We start from the raw sequence: 20689 nt of genomic DNA on the forward strand, positions 1-20689 counted from the left end.
ACATTAATGACTGTATAGCTGATAAGTTGATTCATCAATTAGTTGATGGGCAGAACATTAAAAACTGCTTTTGATAAGTGACTCATTTCTGCATGGATTTTTTGATTGTTGTTGCTATTCTCTCTTGAATTTATTAGGATTCTGACAGATAATTAGTTGATAACATGAATACATTTTGGTTAGAAAATTAATATTAGTCATTAAATCCAGTTTATTGTGCAGCTTGAGTCATGGAGTGCAATAAGGAATTGCCAAGAAAAATCCATAATCAATGACTGTACTAATGATGTCATGACGAAGTAAACAATAACAAATGTGATGAAGTCAGATAAGTCTTCTTAAACATTCCACTCTCTCTTCTTTTCTGTTTCCTTCACAGCTCTATCCAAGGATTAAGCCTCGTCAGCGCTCCCTGGCGTAGAGTCTCACTCCACTAAACCTCTGGCTAACAGCTGGACTAGTGACAAAACCAAGAGCAGAGAACAAAAGGAGCCTGGTGCTCCGTCTTCTCCCCGTGGCCATAACCTCCCCCGGCCTTGTGCTTCTCACAAAAATCCTTTTTTCTCTGAAGCCGTGGGCACCGAACTCTGACACACTGATATACATCTGCACACACTTAGACACACACACACACACACACACAATGAAACACAAGCACTCCAAATGCGAAAATCTCTTAAACCACTCCATCCCAAACTCCACACACACACACACACACACACACACACACACACACACCTTTGAACCTATTGCTCTGTCATTGCCCCAACTTGATTTTACCCCGATTCAGTGTCAGCTCTCTGTATTAGACATCAACTTGAAGAATAAAACACCAACCCTTGTCTCAGTATTTCATTCATTACATATTTGTTCACACTTCTTCAGCCATCGACATCACCCCGATGCAGAGGTTTTCGAAGCGGGCGGTCAACTTCCTCTAGGGGGCTCCAGACAGTTTGAGAGGAGGCTCAGTGAATGAAAGTGAAAAATATTATACTAGTTAATAAAATGTGTGATTTGGTTGAAGATATCATTTTCCCAACTTTCCCACTGTCAGAAACTTATAAAAGCCTTCAGACGGACCTTTTTATGTACTTGGTGTCGTCTGAATTTATGTCAAACAGCAACATAAGGCTGTCTTGGCTCAATTGTTGAACGTCAGTGTGTTCAAATAACACAATCATGACCCCGTGGGCATCCAGGAATTGAGCAAAACCAAGCAAGTCCAAACTTTGTCTGAGGGGAGGCACCACAGTCTTTAACTTTGAAAACCCTGCCCCTGGTGGCACTGGTTTACATGACACTATATGGTGACTGGAAAATCATCTCTAACGGTGAGACGTTTCTGATTTTTGTCAGTGACGATTAACTTAAGTTATGAGACATTAAGTGTTTTTTATATTACACCAGTTTGCCCCTTGCAAAAAGAAAACTCTAATGCAGAAAAATGTTCTGTGTCTGATTTTGCTGTAGTCTAACCACCAAAGATAAATATAGATTTAAAAGGTTTTAATTCTGTTACTCCCTAAGATCTTGCAGAACTGTCAAGGAGTGAGATAATCAATTGATATGCTGCCATCAATAATGATAAACATCTGCCAGGAGTGGATTGTCGATCTTCTCTTGGAGCAGATTTAAGAGGGGAAAATGTAAACTGTTGTAAATCCTCAGTATTCACTCCACAGGCCAGTCAGAGCAAATCCAACTTATCAAAGCGAAGATGAATTAAGATTGACAGCTCACAAATTTTCATGAATCGCATTTCATTGTCATTGCAAGACTTTTTTTCTTTCTTTTTTTTATTTCATTCAATGTCATCTGTGCAGAATGTGCCTGCAGGAGTATTGTGGATGTGTGGCAAGAACATTAATAAACTTTAAACTCCCACCAATTATAAGTGAGGCTTCAGACAATAAACTGTGATTTCAAGATGTATCAGAGTTTATATTTTTGCTTATTATCCCTGAAAACCCACAAATTCATCACAACATGGGAACAAATTGTATCTTGTGCGCATGCAATAGCATTTTAAAGCGCCCGATGTATTAAAATGTGACCTTGATATGCTATATAAATACTTTTTCTCTCTAGGGCCACTCCAGGGCTCATTATTGACCTAAGTATTGCATTAACAAAGAGAAAAAAAGATGTCAGTTCTCCATGATGCGATGGTGTCAGTTTTGTTATTTTCTTCAACACTGATTAAGTTATTTACGTTATGTTTTGTCTGCTGTTTCTACTTAGTCCACACATTTATAATAAGTTCATCCGTCGTTTTTCTGATAAAACTTTTGCTTTTGTAACAATAAAACTCACCAACATGACATGAAGTAGTATCAACACGGAAACAGAGAACTCTCAACTATTTAATGGAATCTAGACACTGCACCTCAAAAAACACTTAAATCATCACCCAGACCATCGTACAAACCAACCACCAACCAGACAAAACTCTCAGTTTTAATAACCTCTTTTTTAATACAAGCTGCTAAGTAGGTCTCAGTTCATCGAAGGTTGCAGTCACTTTTCTGTGGCTGTGACAAACTCCACTTGAAATACCTAAACTCAGGACCAACATGGTGCTGCTGACACTGTTCCACCACGAAACTAGTGATCATGTTCCTATTTTCACTCTCAGCAAACATCACCAAACAAAAGACAGACAGTCCAAAATAAAAATAAAAAACAACAACAAAAAAAAACAGCATCATCATAATTATTTTAGCTGAGGAGACAGTTGTGACTGAAATGTACATGCTCAGATTTTTTATTTCAGACTTAAGATTCACTTCAGACAATCCTGAATTCGCTTTGGTTTCTTCCTCCAGCTGTCCCCATTCAGGTACTCACCCCTCCAGTGACACTACCACATGTGTTTCCTGTCACATTACTGAACATCTACTGAGTCCATCAACTTGTTCTGAACCTGGAGTGACTGAGTGTTCTGCCCAGTGTGCTCGGGGCCCAGCCTTTATCATGGCTTAACCTGTACATAGTGTGAGGAGATGTGTTATATGTCTGTGTGCTGTATGGATAAGTGGGCTTTCTGTATAAACGCTGTACTCACACATTCAATTCTGTAAATGTCAACAATAAAACAGAAGCTCTGGCATGACGAATGTTTTTCAGTGGTATCAGCAAAATAATGCAGTGATACACATAAAACCCATAAAAATGTGTGAATATTGTAAGAAGTTATGGAAGCCCATTTCCACCAAAAATGTCAGACAACTTGGTACCCCATGGTCCCAAGTCATAACCTTGAGATAAAAAGTTAAATGTTTGCTTTTGATCTCATAATTTTTACTCTTACCTCATAATTTTTTACCTTTTTGTCTAATTATGGCTTTGTATCTCATAACTTTGACTCGTAACCTAAGTTTTTTTTCATCATTTTTTTTCTCTTTAACTGGTGGAAATGGGTTTCCATAAGGTGACGGTCTTTTTCTGTCATAACGTGATCATAAGGCATGACCATCTGTGCTGGAATGACGTCAGGATTTACTGAGAAGCTGCTGCAGCTTGGGAGATTTGAGGTATAAATATGAAGAAACTGGTGAAAGTATTACCAACACAGAGACACAGGAGCACCTTGTGTGATAAACTGATATAGAGAGGCAACACAGCAAACAATTCAAACTTCCCCAGAAAGTATAATAAGTAAATGGGGAATTGAAATAGGAGATAAATAAAGTTTTGGTTGTTTTTGAATCTATGTGGTGCATCAGATCAGTTTTGAATATGCAAAGGCTTTGTGTGTTTGTTTGGTTTTTTTTGTTTGTTTGTTTTTTTGTAAATCTACAATTCTGAATTTGATATTTGGCATGTAAAAACAGAAAATAGTTTATTATTTATAAATTTCTCCAATCACTCATTTAAAATTAAACTCCCTGTCTGAAGAAGATGACAGAAAACTTATATTGGGGATTTTTCAAAAAGCGAAAAGAGTCTCTGTGTTTAATGACGTTAAATGTACGTGACAACTTCCGTAGTCTCATTTAGCCACTTGTTAACAACCGCCGTTTACAAAGACACGTACGCACTTAATTAAATTGTGGGATATTAAATCGTGTATTTTATGTCGTAGAAGCAAAGGTGTAAATATTTTAAGCCCGTGGTAACCACAGACCTTATTTCACTCAGGAAAAGGAAGCCTAGCTGGCGACCCATTTCTATGATAGACTAAATGATTGAATAAACTCACGTTTTGTTTTGTCCTGAGTTTTGTTTACTCGCCACTCTAAGGAAAGCGGAAGCAATCCAGTTGCCTTGGCAACGGAGACGTCATCAATAATACCACTTGGAAACGCCTCCCCGACCTTTCATCCTTTGATCTACTATGATCTAAGACTTCTCGCTGTGACGTCACACAGCACAGTACACATACGTATAACCAGCAGCTAGCAGACACACCGGATTTAGAAAAAAGTACACCTTTTTTCTTATTTGTTGGTTAAACTTAGAGAAACTGTACTGAAACTCATGGATTTGTATGAGCCATATGCAAGAACGCTGGAAGGTAATAAGGTAAGTACAACCAGCTGTTTTATTCTCTAAACTTTCTCCTGCTTATACACTCAAGGAAATTATTTAAATCAGTGCAGTCTTAGACATAACCCTTGTGTTATAAATTATTACATATTAAGTAAAGGGGAACTTTTACATTAGCCCCCAAACTAAGAGAAACTTTACTGAAACTTTAGTTAGAGAAACTTTACTGAAACTGGAACTTTTACATAAGTCAAATCAGTCAACAACAGTCAAATACTGTATCGTTATTTTAAAATTCAACTGAATTCACTATTGAAATTACTTTTTCATCACAGGCTTTGTCCAGGATCAAGGATCAGGCGAGTAGGATAAAGGATATGATCAAACTAACACGGATGTGTGCCAAAGACAGAAGACACCCCAACCCTATCCCTTCACTTCAGCCTCCATCTCCTCCCCAAAAACCTGCTCCACCCAGGCAGAGAGGAACTTGTGTCGCACCACCTCCTCCCCCAGAACCTGCCCCACCAAGGATCAGAGGAAGGTGTGTCACTCCACCTCCTCCCCCCAAACCTGCTCCACCCAGGAACAGAGGAACTCCTGTCATTCCACCTCTTCCCGGAAAACCTGCTCCACCCAGGAACAGAGGAACTCCTGTCATTCCACCTCTTCCCGGAAAACCTGCCCCACCCAGGATCAGAGAAACTCCTCTCACTCCAGCTCTTCCCCCAAAATATGACCCACCCAGGAACAGAGGAATTTCTGTCATTACACTTCCTCCCTCAGAACCTGCCCTACCAAGGATCAGAGGAGGGCGTGTCACTCCAGCTCCTCCCCCAAAACCTGCTCCACCCAGGAACAGAGGAACTCCTTTCATTCCACCTCTTCCCGGAAAACCTGCCCCACCCAGGAACAGAGGAACTCCTGTCATTCCACCTCCTCCCCCAGAACATGCCCCAATCAGGAACAGAGGAACTCGTGTCACTCCAGCTCCTCCCCCAAAGCCTTCCCCACCCAGGCAGAGAGGAACTTGTGTCGCACCACCTCCTCCCCCAGAACCTGCCCCACCCAGCATCAGAGAAACTCCTCTCACTCCAGCTCCTCCCCCAAGACACGGCCCACTCATAATCAGAGGAATTCTTATCGCACCACGTCCTCCCCTAGAACCTGTCCCACCAAGGATCAGAGGAAGGCATGTCACTTTTGCTCTTTCCCCTAAGCCTTCCCCACCCAGGATCAGATTAACTCCTGTCATTCGACCTCTTCCCGGAAAACCTGCCCTACCCAGGATCAGAGGAACTCCTCTCACTCCAGCTCCTCCCCCAAAATATGGCCCACCCAGGAACAGAGGAATTTCTGTCATTACAACTCCTCCCCGAGCACTTGCACTGGTCAGCATTAGCTCCTCCCCCAGAGCCTTCCCCACACAGGATCAGAGCAACCTTTGTCCCTCTACCTTGTCCCCCAGAACCTACTCCACCCAGTTTCTGAGGAACTCGTGTCACTCCAGCTCCTCCCACAGAACCTGCCCCACTCAGGTTCAGATGAAGGTTAGACCTACCCTACCCCGCCTGTGATTGGTTGTCTTCCTTGGTTGCGCTCTCTACACTTAACTCAAACTGTTTACCCACAATAGCTCTGAGTGAAACATAGCGAACATAACCAATGAAGCCAACCAATCACAGGCAGAATAGGGCGGGAGAAATCAAAAGGCAAATAGGGTAGCATGATGATGCAGTGGTTAGCACTGTTAAGTGTATGTGTGGTTTCCTCCGGGTGCTCCGGTTTCCTCCCACACTCCTAAGACATGCAGCTCAGGTTAATTGGCAACTCTTGATTAACCAATGCTCAACACCAGCATAAGTTAGCATGTATAGTCAAAAAAAAATTACAGAGCTATGGAACCCCCTAAGGGTCATGGTGAGAATTCTTTTAGGACTACTTTTGTGTTCCCTCGCAATACTTTTATCCTTCCATTCCTTCTGAGTTGTGTTATTGTGGCTCAAACACACCAACCTCTCTGGCCTCTCTCCTGGTCTTCTGCTGCTCTTGTTGGGGACATCGTCACCCAAAAAGATTGACTACCTCTGGAGAGGATCCTGAGGACCACGAAGAAGTACATGATGAGAAATTGAAAGGCAAATAGGGCGGCATGATGATGCAGTGGTTAGCACTGTTAAGTGTATGGCTGTGTCTCAATTCAGGGGCTGCATCCTTCGAAGGATGCGGCCTTTGCGGCCTACGAAGGCGAGTCCTTCAGAGGTACCTTCAAAAGCCGCGTCCACCATTGTTAAATGTGACAGTCTAGCCTTCGGAGCATTTCCTGGTTGCGTCACCAGATGTTCCTGCCCCTTACCCTTACGTCACGATTTCTGCCACCCAGGCCTGCGAAAGTGAAGATCTACACCACTTGATGTCGCCATTTTCCTTCTTTCTTTCTTCTGTTTCGGGTGCGCAAAGGATCTTGGGATATGGGAGGCCGCGAAGGATAGTAGCGGTGCATCCTCTGAAAAGAGGGAAAAGAAGGCCGCATTTGTGGGCTGCATTTGAAGGAGCCTTCAAATTGGGACATCCTTCATGCGGCTTTGTGACGTAACTGGCCTTCAAATGCGCTCTTCGAAGGATGCAGCCCCTGAATTGAGACACAGCCTCAGTGTGGGTTTCCTCCGGGTGCTCCGGTTTCCTCCCACACTCCTAAGACATGCAGCTCAGGTTAATTGGCAACTCTTGGTTAACCAATGCTCAACACCAGCATAAGTTAGCATGTATAGTCAAAAAAAAAATTACAGAGCTATGGAACCCCCAAAGGGTCATGGTGAGAATTCTTTTAGGACTACTTTTGTGTTCCCTCGCAATACTTTTATCCTTCCATTCCTTCTGAGTTGTGTTATTGTGGCTCAAACACACCAACCTCTCTGGCCTCTCCCCTGGTCCTCTGCTGCTCTTGTTGGGGACATCGTCACCCAAAAAGATTGACTACCTCTGGAGAGGATCCTGAGGACCACGAAGAAGTACATGATGAGAAATCGAAAGGCAAGTAGGGCGGCATGATGATGCAGTGGTTAGCACTGTTAAGTGTATGGCTGTTTCTCAATTCAGGGGCTGCATCCTTCGAAGGACGCAGCCTTTGCGACCTATGAAGGCGAGTCCTTCGGAGGTACCTTCAAAAGCCGCGTCCACCGTTGTTAAATGTGACAGTCTAGCCTTCGGAGCATTTCCTGGTTGCGTCACCAGATGTTCCCGCCCCTTACCCTTACGCCACGATTTCTGCTGCCCAGGCCCACGAAAGTGAAGATCTACACCACTTGATGTCGCCATTTTCCTTCTTTCTTTCTTCTGTTTCGGGTGCGCAAAGGATCTTGGGATATGGGAGGCCATGAAGGATAGTAGCGGTGCATCCTCCAAAAAGAGGGAAAAGAAGGCCGCATTTGTGGGCTGCATTTGAAGGAGCCTTCAAATTGGGACATCCTTCATGCGGCTTTGTGACGTAACTGGCCTTCAAATGCGCCCTTCGACGGATGCAGCCCCTGAATTGAGACACAGCCTCAGTGTGGGTTTCCTCCGGGTGCTCCGGTTTCCTCCCACACTCCTAAGACATGCAGCTCAGGTTAATTGGCAACTCTTGGTTAACCAATGCTCAACACCAGCATAAGTTAGCATGTATAGTCAAAAAAAAATTACAGAGCTATGGAACCCCCTAAGGGTCATGGTGAGAATTCTTTTAGGACTACTTTTGTGTTCCCTCGCAATACTTTTATCCTTCCATTCCTTCTGAGTTGTGTTATTGTGGCTCAAACACACCAACCTCTCTGGCCTCTCCCCTGATCATCTGCTGCTCTTGTAGGGGGCATCGTCACCCAAAAAGATTGACTACCTCTGGAGAGGATCCTGAGGACCACGAAGAAGTACATGATGAGAAATCGAAAGGCAAATAGGGCGGCGTGATGATGCAGGGGTTAGCACTGTTAAGTGTATGTGTGGGTTTCCTCTAGGTGCTCTGGTTTCCTCCCACACTCCAAAGACATGCAACTCAGGTTAACTGCCGACTCCTAATTAGCCAATGCTCAACACCTGCATAAGCTAGCATGCATAATTTAAAAAATGTACGGAGCTCCGTACCCCAAATAAACCTAAATAAATAATAATAAATTAAACATCGGTATGGGTCCATTATTACAGTAGAAGGTAGTAAGCGTGAATGGAAAGCTGTGTATCTGAATCCATGTGTGTGTGTGAACAGATTTGTAAATGTGTAAAAGAATCTGCGAACGTGTATTCAGATGTACAAGTTTACTGATATCTGTTATGTGTTGCCATGTGTAGACAACCAATTTATCAATTATTCTTGAGATTATTTTTCCATTACTTAATTAACAATTAATTAACCTACCCATAGGGACCCGCAATAATCATGTTCATCCTAAATATAAGGAATGATAAACATATTTTATTTTGAACCAAAATACTCACAATTGCTTATTAAAACAACAAAATAAAGAAAAAATAAGAAAAATGGATTTATTAATGGTACGACTAACTTTTTTGTACACAATGTCAAAACATGTTAAAAATGCACCACAGGTTACCTGCCACATGTCCTAAAAAATTACTTTATCTAAACTAACTGCTAAGGAGAAGGAACAAAGAAAGCTGACAAATGCATTTTCCCCGTTAAAAGGTTTTTTTTCTCAATATGGCAAGTTTCCTCACTCGAATTGAGGGTCTTAGGACAGAGGATGTCACTCGCTGTGCAGATTATAAAGCCCACTGAGGTGATGTGATTTGATGATCAGACCAAAATAATAATGGAATGACCATGGCCGTGGCCGTTAAAATACACAGAAAAAGTAAAACGTTGGATGTGACATGGTGTAATGTTACATAATGTGTGTATGTGTGTGTGTGTTTAAATGAATTAAGTGACAAACGTATCAATTAAGATACAAAATTATGATACAAAATTAATTAATGTAATGGTTTAAATCAATTTGAGACAGGGGCCAAAGAGTGTAATTACAAGATCAAGTGATGCACACTGGCCCACAAAGACTTTTTCTCATAAGTTGACATTGTGAAGTAAAGTGGTTTATAACTGTTTGGTCACCAGATGGAGACATTCTTTACCTTTTGGCTGAACACTTGCACAGTTACATTTGATGACCAATACCTGTCAGGACAAGAACAATACTTGCCCCATAAATCTTCAATAGAGAAAAGATAATCTTGGCAAAAAAGACAAAGAAAATGTGTCTGGCTACATATTGAGTTGACTATCATGTAAGACAAATGAAAGAGGAAACTTTACATTTGAGACGCTGGAACAAGCCGACCTTGAAAAACAATTGAAACAGTTTATCACTCTGCAAAATTGTTGCCCTTAAGTTTTCTGTCGATTAATAATCAATTAATCTAATGTGGCATCTAAAACAGTTAAAGGTGCAACTGTATCTACAAGCCTGTGATATAAAGTCTCCACTACAGGTGATTAGACCAACAAAGCATTTTATGCACATAACTCCTGTCAAGCTCCATGATATGTGTGTGAATATTCCAGATGTTTGTACAAAATATTTGGATGAGGAAGCCACTCTATAGAGGAATGTCCAAATATCCGAAACTTTTGGAGGGATGTTATAAAATGTTTGCTTAATACCAAAGTCCCTTTAAAAAAAACTCTTAGAATATTAGGTAACTGTAAAATGCTCAAAAAACAAGTTTTAAATGTGCAGCACTAACATTTCCTTTTGTAATGGCTTTAATTTATTCAACACAGCTGTTCATTACATAAAATATAGTCAGTATTCATTATTACATCAGCCTAATTTTTTATGATTAGGCCTATCAATTTCAATTTCCTAGATCACTCTTAAGCTCAGACTCCTTGTTAGAAGTTTTTAGGCTAAGTAAGAAAGATGGAAATGTAGGCTTTACTTGAAACAAAATTGTAAACAATGTAGGGAAAAATCTTGTTTTATTTGTATCCTAACCAATAGCGGTGCAAGTTAAATGTGTGTGTACCTCTGTAATGTATGATTGTTGTATCGTTACAGTAAGTTTCTTTGATGGGATGTTATAAAATAAGAAAATTCCAACAAATATAATGTGGAAAAAAAAGAATGACAGCATATAGCATATAAAGTCAGCTCTGGTCTTGAAAAGCATCGTTTACTACAACATCCATGAACCACTGGACTAACAGAGCAACCGCACATGCGCACTAGCAGCTCGAGTAAACCGATGACATCACGAGCAGCCCGGGCCAACCAGTCTGTTGAATCATCTCCGTGCCGTCTGGACTGAGAGCGTTTTTTTTTCTTCTGTTGCTTTACTTTTCTGCCTACCTGATGGACTTGCGGACACAGTTAACGAGAGAAATGTGCATCGTGACGAGGTGAGAACAAAACTCTTTTACATAACAGGCTCGAAACAATACACGCGTAGAAGCAGAGCCACACCGGGCCGTCTGGCTGCGTTGTTGGTGGTGACCTCCGTACCGGTGCGGCCAGTCGGTACAACAGCCAGCATCAACGCTAGCCGCGGCGAGTTTTAGCGGCTTTTGTTGAATTTCCCGAGCTTCCGCAGAGAGATTCAGCGGCCCGAGCTCGGTCTAGACAGGACAGGTCGGGTGACATTTGCATCTCGTTTGCAAACTGTATTTGTTTTGTGAGCTCCGTGTGTCTGTGGCGTCGGTTGACCTGTCCACGCAGAAGCAACCGCCTCCACCTAGCTAAAACCCCGAGGAAGCAGACGGCTGTCCGTACTGGGAACCTCCAGGGTCCCTGGGAGAGGGTCCTTGGGCTCTCCTTGGAAAGTGGGGAAAAGTTATTTAAAAAGTCATTACATTCACTGGCAAAGATGTCATGTTTATTAAAAAAAAAAAAAAAAAATCTTTCTGGGTTTTTGACACAATACAGGTAAGCAGAGCAGTGTTATCTTTGTATATTAATGCATGTTGGGATGGCAGGCAGAGAAAAGGCATCCAAGGTAACTTTGGTTAACAATAATTGTAGAGCCCGACTGATATATTGGCCGATATTATCGACCGATGTTGGCTTATCACAGATATATCGGTATCGGCATATTGATATTAAAACTCTTGTTTTTAGAGATTATAATGCAGAAAAAGATGCTCGGGGTATTTTCTGATTATTAAATTCACAGTATGTGTATTTTTTTAAGTTCACTGTTCTTATTTAAGTCAACAAAGTTCATTGTTAAACTGTAGAATATCCCACCTCCATTAAATATCTTTTTCAGTGTTTGATAGTCATGTTTGAGGGATCGTTGCGTATATCGGCCGATGTATCTATCAAAATTCTTTCACTTCCAAATATCAGTATTGGTATCGGCCCCAAAAACAAGTATTGGTTGGACTCTATTTAACTGTTTGACACAGTATAGTGTAGCCTGACCTAAGGCTGGGTTATATGCCAGACCGATATTCGCTTTTTGGAGCCAATGCTGATACACATATTGGGGTTTATCAGCCGATATTTGCACATTATGAGCAATGATTACTCAGATGTGGTTACCAAACACTTGTGACAAAGATATAAAATGGAGGCAGGATATTTTACAGTTTAAAAATGAACTTTATTGTCCAAAGTGACTGCATAATGTTCTGAGAAAGAAAGAAAGAATAGTCTAAAAAAATTGCACGTATCAGACAACATGTACGCAGATACCGGTGTTTCCCACGCGTAGACTTTACTTGGGCAGGCTGCCCAGGTATATTTGGCGACTCATTTTTGCATTATTTTACCTTTCTTTTTTATCTTTTGAGAGAACGACAACATCCTTGATCGATTAATTTGTGGACAATCTGCCCTCATTCTACCCCTCCGGTCGACTGACGTTCACACACGCTCTGCACAGAAACACAAAGAGAGAGAGATGTTTTCTAGTATTACATTGTGATGCGACCTCTCCTATTTAATGTAGGCCCTATTTATGCTCTTGTTTCTTAGAAGCTTGTAAGTGCACCTTGTTGGCGTGATGTCATTTGGTCCCATGTTGTTTTCGATCATTTCAGTAGGCTACAAAACTATCAACAAGCTTCCTCTTCACAGGGCCAATATCAGCCAATAAAATCGGCCAACTGATAAATCGGTCAGGGTCTATTATAAGAGGCTCTCTCTTATGATATTGTAATATTTTTAGGCTATATCGCTTTACACAATACATGTCCATACAGCCATTTACAGATGTAAAATAACCTTGTCAGTGGTCTTCAGTCGATAAACTACATTATGGAATCACTCCTAAATTACTTGTGCATGTGCATATACTGATATAACTGCACTAAGCTAATATTATTGTCAGATTTATCTGCATGGCGTATTTATCAGTGAGTCTGTAATCTGTAGACACACACGTCCACAGATGCTTGATAACTTTTATCTTGCCTTTAAAGTTTTAAGATTTGAGCTGTGAAACATATAATGGATAGCAACAACTTATAACCTTAAACAAAATACTTTAACTTTCTTTATATTTGGGGTTGATCATCTTTTCCCATCCTTGATTGATTAATTGAGTTCATGCACAGTTGCGTAGCCCTCATAAAGGGGCCATGGCCACATTACCCTTGATAAAAGGACCGGCCTCTCGGGCCGGGCAGACACATGATACTTCACCTGTTCTGAGTTAATATTCACTTGTATCGCTTTGCTGAGAAGTGGAGGGACTCACTTGAGAAAGCCATGAAGTCACAGGTCAGTCAGAGAGCACAACACAGAGATTATCACAGCATAACCATGCCGGCGGTAGGCTTATTCCCAGTTAGGCGCTTATCAGAAAAGGCTCGCATTCCCGAGAATTAAAATGCTCTAAATCATTGAGGGGCCTGTGTGTGCTTGTAATGGGCCACTGCCTTGTGAGAGGGCTTACTGCTGTGGTGTGATCTGCAGACATGTTTTCACTGTAAACACGGGAGAAGTCTTACATGATGTACCACGCTGTTATTTTGTCCACAGTGTTAATGCTCAGACAGGGAGTTGGCTGGTTGCAGATCAGCCTGGACAGGCCCTGACATTTGCATTGCGTGCCTTGGTTGTCTGAATAAGTGCACATTGCAGATGGTTAAGTCTGTGTTGTAATTGCATGATTTCCAAAGTTGTTTTTGCTCTCAGCTTTTCTGTTAGAGCCTCACTGATATATAACCATAGGCCAGTATTATTGGCTGATAATGACTTATCCCAGATATGGTAGTGGAATAAGTATTGGCAGATTTGCAATTTGTGGCAAGTATATTCAGATTAAACTATAACCTCATTTTAAGCTGTTCATAAGACTGTGTTGTCCTGACAGACTGTCACATGTGCATGCAGTATTCAAGTCACATAAAAAAATCACAAATTTGGGTTTTGGACTTTTTTTGACAAATTATAGACTTAACGATTAATCACTTAATCAACATTGATGTAATTGTTGGCTGCAGCCCTCGCCTAAAGTTCTTCTAATGTCCACTCACCTGACAGATCAGCAAACACAGGCATCACATGTACCTTGACAAGCTTGTTGCTCTGTGTTAGTTCAGCACATTAGTAGCTGTTAGCGGCCATGCCAGTCAGCTTTATTTCATTGCTTCCTTTACACATGTACAGCCTTCGGCTACAGCAGCTACTGTCTTGTTTTGCTGGCACTGGTCGTTTGTTGACTTTTCTCTTCATGCTGTTGTCCCAGACACGAACACTGTCTGTGTTGCTGATGGAAACAGAATTCAACAAAAACTGCTCTTGGAGAAACTGACTGCAGCATTGTGTCTCCGTTTCAGTTGGCACTGGTGAAGAACCGGAGCACAACCGTCAATTGTATCTGTTGGGATAAGGGTTTCAGTGGTACACAATTATCATTATTATCAACTATATTGACCACCTAGTTTTTTTTTTTTATAATTACACAAAATATTATGTCCTGACAGACACGAAAGTTGATATAAACTTGAAATATATGCATATTTTAAATAAAATTAACATGGTTAGAAATCAATAGCGTAGATAAGCAAATATACACAGTATGAAAACCATCAGTTTTTTCCTGTTAAGTTAGATTTTTCGACATTTCAACGCTTTCAAGTTATTGTAAAGGTTTGGATCACTCAAGTTGGAAACAATCCAAGCAGCCACCGTTGGAAACCAATAATAATAATAATATCAGCGTAGCATAATCATTATCTGCAACTGTGCAGAAATACATGGCTTAAACAGAAAGAATAGACTGGCAAATGTTGATTTAGAATTCAATTGTAGGCGTTATGAATGAAACTTAACACCAGCTCAGCCCCTTTTCCTGTAGTTCTTTCACCAACCACAGACGTCACAATATATCAGTGAATGGCAGTAGAAAACTGCTACAGCTGGCATTGAGAGCATTGGCAAATATTTGATATTATAAGGTCATTGGTCATCCTTATAAACTGATGAAAACTGGCAAACATTTTCTGTTCAGTTTCTTCCTCTACAGAGTAAAGCAATGACATGACAGTTGTCAGTCCATAAACAGTGGCAGTTTATTGTACCTGGTCCTCCTCTGTCCGTCAGCACACACAAACCCTTCTGAAGCTCTCTCGGGTAACTGGGTTAATGAACTGAGTGTTGCGTTTCACTGGCAGTGCAGCAGTAGTAGAGGGTGTGGGGGGGCTGCCTCCCTGGTTGGCCCACATTGAGCACTACAGAGTGAAAGAGTAAACGACAGCAGCAACAACAGGGGGGAGGTATAGACTAATTATTTTTTCAATGGTGGGTGTCATTTAGGAGTGGCTGTAACACAGCTGAGCCCTCCATATGTCAGCATGGTTCCTGGATGTTGTGGTGGCATTAATGTACAGAGGCAGGTGCTGAACCACAGCTCTGTAATGACTGTTTTCCCAGTGAGGATAATGAAAATGTTCATCCTTATTTAAGATGTCAGATGTTATAATCAACAATCTTTTTAGCATACTGGGGCAGCATTAGGGACATAAATAACGTTGCTGTGGAAACTTGTTCAAGTATTTCACATGCGTTAGTGTTAATGTCTTTACTTAAGCAGTTAGTGGATGTTTGCTTACTGAAATATGTATGATTGATTTTGCACTGTCAGTAAAAAGAAAACGAGAAAGCTGCAAATCCAGTTAGTATACATTCCATAGTCACCTGACTCGGTCCCCTCTCTGTACTCATTCCACAGAAGTGGGTCAGCAATATGACATATGACAAAAGACAATACACATATCTCAGTGATTGTGCCATAACACATACTGTATATCATGGTATCTGTATCTTTTTTTTGTGTCTGAATGTATTAAGACATGATGGGTGTGCACTGCAAACATGTTGTCCTAAGGGATCTTCCAGAGACTTCACTATATCTTAATATGTATTGTCATACCATGTTAGTGGATTTTGTCACCATGCCTACGCTACAGTCCACACTAGTGCTCCATCTTACAATTATTTTTAATTTCAATTAACCTGCTGATTAATTTCTCGATTAATCATTTGGTTTCCGGTAGAGCTACCACGATTAATCGATTAGTTGTCAACTATTAAATTAATGGACAATTCCTTAATTAATCGGTATTGAGACAGCCAAGTTCAAGAGGAGACTGATCTCTCTAAAATGTGTATATGTTGTGTTTTTGTTCTTTGCTTTAGGCCTGTATCAGAATGTGATGCCCTTGATCGCGTCACTTCCAGCAGCAAATATTTCAGAGCTAGACTGACTATTTTCAAACTAGACAATTTCCCGTTGGGAAATCGCGAGAGTGGGATGTGCGCTTGGGCCCGTCGCTGTGTGTGTCTGTCTGTGTGTGTGTTTGTGTCGTCTGCCTGCCTGCCTGCCCGTCGCTGTGTGTGTCTGTCTGTGTGTGTCTGTCTGTGTCTGTGTGTGTCTGTCTGTCTGTGAGCATGGGTGTGTTTGTCGTCTGTCTGTCTGTCGTCTCCCTGTCTGTGTGTGTGTTATCTGTCTGTCTGTCTCTGTGTATGTGTCTGTCTCTGTGTTTCAGTCAGTCAGTGAGACAGACAGACAGACAGACAGACACAGACAGTCTGTGTGTGTGTGTGTGTGTGTGTGTGTGTGTGCGTGCCTGTGTGAGTCTGTTTGTGTTTTGAAAGTCCCATTCACTCTGTCTGTGGGCCCAGTTGAGCTGGGTTGCCACGGTGATGGTTGTCCAGCAGCCTGTGAGCACAGCTGACAGCTGATTTGAGAGTGAATTCTGCTCACATGTAGGACGTGAAAAGAGGGCTATATCTTCAAAACCAAACATGATATCGGCAAAATTTCTTCACCATCAAGCCAGAAAGGCCTTAAAGAACACAGCCAGAATTTTTTGTGGTCCTAGCTTCTAAAATGTGGTAATAGGAGCGAGTTCAAAACAGGTGCAGTTTGGAAAATCCTGAAAAATCCTCCTCCCGATTAACATTGGAGTAAATGGAGCAGTTGACAGGTACTCTTGTCGGTCAGAGGCAGATAAAGGAAAAACCGTAAATCCCACAGAAAAAGTTGACACATTGTGAGAAAGAAGACAAGTGTGGCTACATTTTGGTGAAAAAATTACTGTCCTACTGTGAAATTTGTGGCTGCGGTCATCAGAGAAAGACAAAAGTTGTGAGAGTTTTTCAGAGTCTCCCCTCACTCTGTCAGCAGGCTCTGCACGAACATTCCGCAATACACACCCATTATAAACTCCAGATTTCTTCCAAAATCGCTCACCGCTCACCAAGGGTCATAGGTCAAAAACGAAACATCGTGCGAAAAAACTTCAAATACAACTTACATAGACAAGACCCGTGGCTACGTTTTAAAGTTGGAATGGAGTTTGTAGGTCAATGTGGGGCAGAGCGGGAGATGTTTGAAGGAGGTGGAAGATTTGCAAGTTTTTTGACCTCATCCCATTCATTGCTTATGGAAAAGGTTTTCGCGTCTTACGACGCGAAAAATTAATTTTTGGAAGATAAAAATAATAGCATACCGAGTCAGATCGAGCCGCACGCGGTGATATATTTTTTGTTTGTGTGCGCTGAACGGTGCGGGATGAGTTAAGTACCGAAAGTTAGACAGAGGGAGTTGTAATAGAAACACTAGACAATTTCCCGTTGGGAAATCGCGAGAGTGGGATGTGCTGCGCTGCATGTCTGTGTGTGTGCGCGTGTGAACCCCATGTACATTGATGATTTGATTTTTGAAAAAGAAAGTTTCATTTTTTTCCACACAGCCCCATTCATTGTCAATGAGAAATGAGGATTGCCAATGCTATGATACTATACTACAATGCAATGCTACAATGTATTCATTTCACCACCTACCATTCATTCTCAGCATCTTCATCTATGGAATTTGTTACAAACTAAAACTAAACTTGGAACATAAATAAACAGACATACACCGTCATTTTGTAACAGAGATAACATTTATTTTTTTTTCAAAAAAAGCAGAGGAGGCCTTCTTCCTGGAGTGATAAAAGTGAAAGTTGAGAATTTCACGAAAATCTGACTTCCCTTATTGTTGCTGCAGTCCACTGGAGGTCTTCTTGCTGCTGTCTGTATAAATATTGGCAGATTTAAAAGACATAAATTAGTAACAGATTTCAAAGACTGAAGTGAAAGTTGAGAATTTACCGAAATGTTACTTCCCTTATTGTTGCTGCAGTCCTCTGGAGGTCTTCTTGCTGCTGTCTGTATAAATGTTGCCAGATTTAAAAGACATAAATTAGTAACAGATTTCAAAGACTGAAGTGAAAGTTGAGAATTTCACGAAAATCTGACTTCCCTTATTGTTGCTGCAGTCCACTGGAGGTCTTCTTGCTGCTGTCTGTATAAATATTGCCAGATTTAAAAGACATAAATTAGTAACAGATTTCAAAGACTGAAGTGAAAGTTGAGAATTTAAAGAAATGTTACTTCCCTTATTGTTGCTGCAGTCCTCTGGAGGTCTTCTTGCTGCTGTCTGTATAAATATTGGCAGATTTAAAAGACATAAATTAGTAACAGATTTCAAAGACTGAAGTGAAAGTTGAGAATTTACCGAAATGTTACTTCCCTTATTGTTGCTGCAGTCCTCTGGAGGTCTTCTTGCTGCTGTCTGTATAAATGTTGCCAGATTTAAAAGACATAAATTAGTAACAGATTTCAAAGACTGAAGTGAAAGTTGAGAATTTACCGAAATGTTACTTCCCTGATTGTTGCTGCAGTCCTCTGGAGGTCTTCTTCCCGCCATCTGTATAAATGTTGCCAGATTAAAAAGACATAAATTAGTTACAGATTTCAAAGACTGAAGTGAAAGTTGAGAATATATCAAAATTTTACTTCCCTGATTGTTGCTGCAGTCCTCTGGAGGTCTTCTTCCCGCCATCTGTATAAATGTTGCCAGATTAAAAAGACATAAATTAGTTACAGATTTCAAAGACTGAAGTGAAAGTTGAGAATATATCAAAATTTTACTTCCCTGATTGTTGCTGCAGTCCTCTGGAGGTCTTCTTCCTGCCGTCTGTAAATTTCAGATTTCAAACTGAAATTGGTTACAGGTTTCAAACATGAAGTGAAAGTTGAGAATATATCAAAATTTTACTTCCCTGATTGTTGCTGCAGTCCTCTGGAGGTCTTCTTCCCGGTGTCTGTAAATGTCAGATTTCAAAGACAAATTGGTTACAGGTTTCAAAGACTGAAGTGAAAGTTGAGAATATATCAAAATTTTACTTCCCTGATTGTTGCTGCAGTCCTCTGGAGGTCTTCTTCCCGGTGTCTGTAAATGTCAGATTTCAAAGGCAAATTGGTTACAGGTTTCAAAGACTGAAGTGAAAGTTGAGAATATATCAAAATTTTACTTCCCTTATTGTTGCTGCAGTCCTCTGGAGGTCTTCTTCCTGCTGTCTGTAAATGTCAGATTTAAAAGACAAATTGGTTACAGGTTTCAAAGACTGAAGTGAAAGTTGAGAATTTAACCAAATCTTACTTCCCTTATTTTTCTTCTGGGTTGTTGTCTTCGCTGTAGAGAGATCTGCTGAAGTCCTCTGGGGGTCTTTCTCACCGGATCATCCTAGAAAGACAAAGAAATCATGATTGAGTGAAATGACTCGATGCAAGCGAATCACTTTAAAAAAAAAGAAGAGAGAGAGAGAGAGAGAGAATGACCCTTACTTTGTGATGGACCTGGTTAGACATGCAGCTTGGTCTGCATCTCAGCTGGATCTTCAGCTTCCTCCCTGCAACATAGTGGAGACAACAACCCAGCAGAAAAAAAACAAAAAACAAAACTACAATAAAAAAAATACATTGCATAATTAAATTAAATACATCATTACAGTACATAATATACATAATTACAAGTACATAATTATTAGTTTAATAATTACAAATTTAGCTTATGAGAAAAAAATGCTGACCCCATTCTAAAATAAATACACAAACACATATATAAAAAGACATTTACATAAAGTATTTCCAGCCAAGACACGCCACTGTAACACTGATATATAAAACAATTACATTAGACTAAACAAGACTAAACAGATGAAGGCATAATTTAACATTGATAATTAGCTGACATTACAAGTACACTGTAAAACGTGGCACAACAGGTCTTTGACATTACGGCTGGAGAGGCTACTGGTCAGTCAAAACGCAATAAACTGGACTGTGGTAACTGTAATAGGTTTGGAGAACACCCGATTGAAGACATTTATCGGGACGCGAAATATAAATGTGGTCAATCAGCGTGTTCTTTTCGGTCGTCGAATCAACTACCAATTGAGTGTAGCCTCTGGACTGAAACCAATCTCGAATAGTTTTGGTGCCTTTTGAAAGTAGGTCCTCATTAAAATCGCCACAAACGACGATGGGCTGCTGATCTGATATTTCCAATGAGTCCAAGAGCTTTTCCAAGTTTGGGAGAAAGATTCCCAGTTGAAAACTTGGCGGTTTGTACACAGTCGCTATTAGCACTTTGACCGGAGCCTCAACTTTAAGGACAACAAACTCCAAATCAGTGACGTGTTGCATGTACCTGCGAGGCTCTGCTTGAACGGTGTCTCTGCAGTACATGGCAACTCCACCTCCCTCTTTTTTGGCCATGTTCACGCAGGTGTTGTAAGACAGCCGCCTGCTACGCGTGAACACGGCGTGGCCCTCCAATTGAAAATCGTCAGCAACAGAGGAGCCCGACAAATGAGTCTCCGTGAGGCAGAGGACGTCAGCTTGTCGGAGCTCGTGATGCGATTTCA

At 41.0% G+C, this 20689-nt stretch overlaps 2 protein-coding genes across 6 annotated transcripts in view; both read left to right on the forward strand.

Annotated features, from left to right (window-relative positions):
* ppp1r13bb (protein phosphatase 1, regulatory subunit 13Bb) overlaps nt 1–850 on the forward strand; it is a 28304-nt gene extending 27454 nt beyond the window's left edge. For both annotated transcript variants that reach the window (XM_073492724.1, XM_073492725.1), the window contains exon 18: nt 380–850. In XM_073492724.1, coding sequence (XP_073348825.1) covers nt 380–421 — 42 coding nt within the window. In that variant the 3' untranslated portion in view covers nt 422–850. The remainder of the gene's footprint in view (nt 1–379) is intronic.
* A 9928-nt stretch (nt 851–10778) lies between these two features.
* LOC141017849 (disheveled-associated activator of morphogenesis 1-like) overlaps nt 10779–20689 on the forward strand; it is a 79367-nt gene continuing 69456 nt past the window's right edge. For all 4 annotated transcript variants that reach the window (XM_073492628.1, XM_073492631.1, XM_073492630.1 and 1 more), the window contains exon 1: nt 10779–10882. The gene's annotated coding sequence lies outside the window, so the exon portion shown is untranslated. The remainder of the gene's footprint in view (nt 10883–20689) is intronic.

This window comes from Pagrus major, chromosome 22, assembly GCF_040436345.1.
Source record: "Pagrus major chromosome 22, Pma_NU_1.0".
Lineage (NCBI taxonomy): Eukaryota > Metazoa > Chordata > Actinopteri > Spariformes > Sparidae > Pagrus > Pagrus major.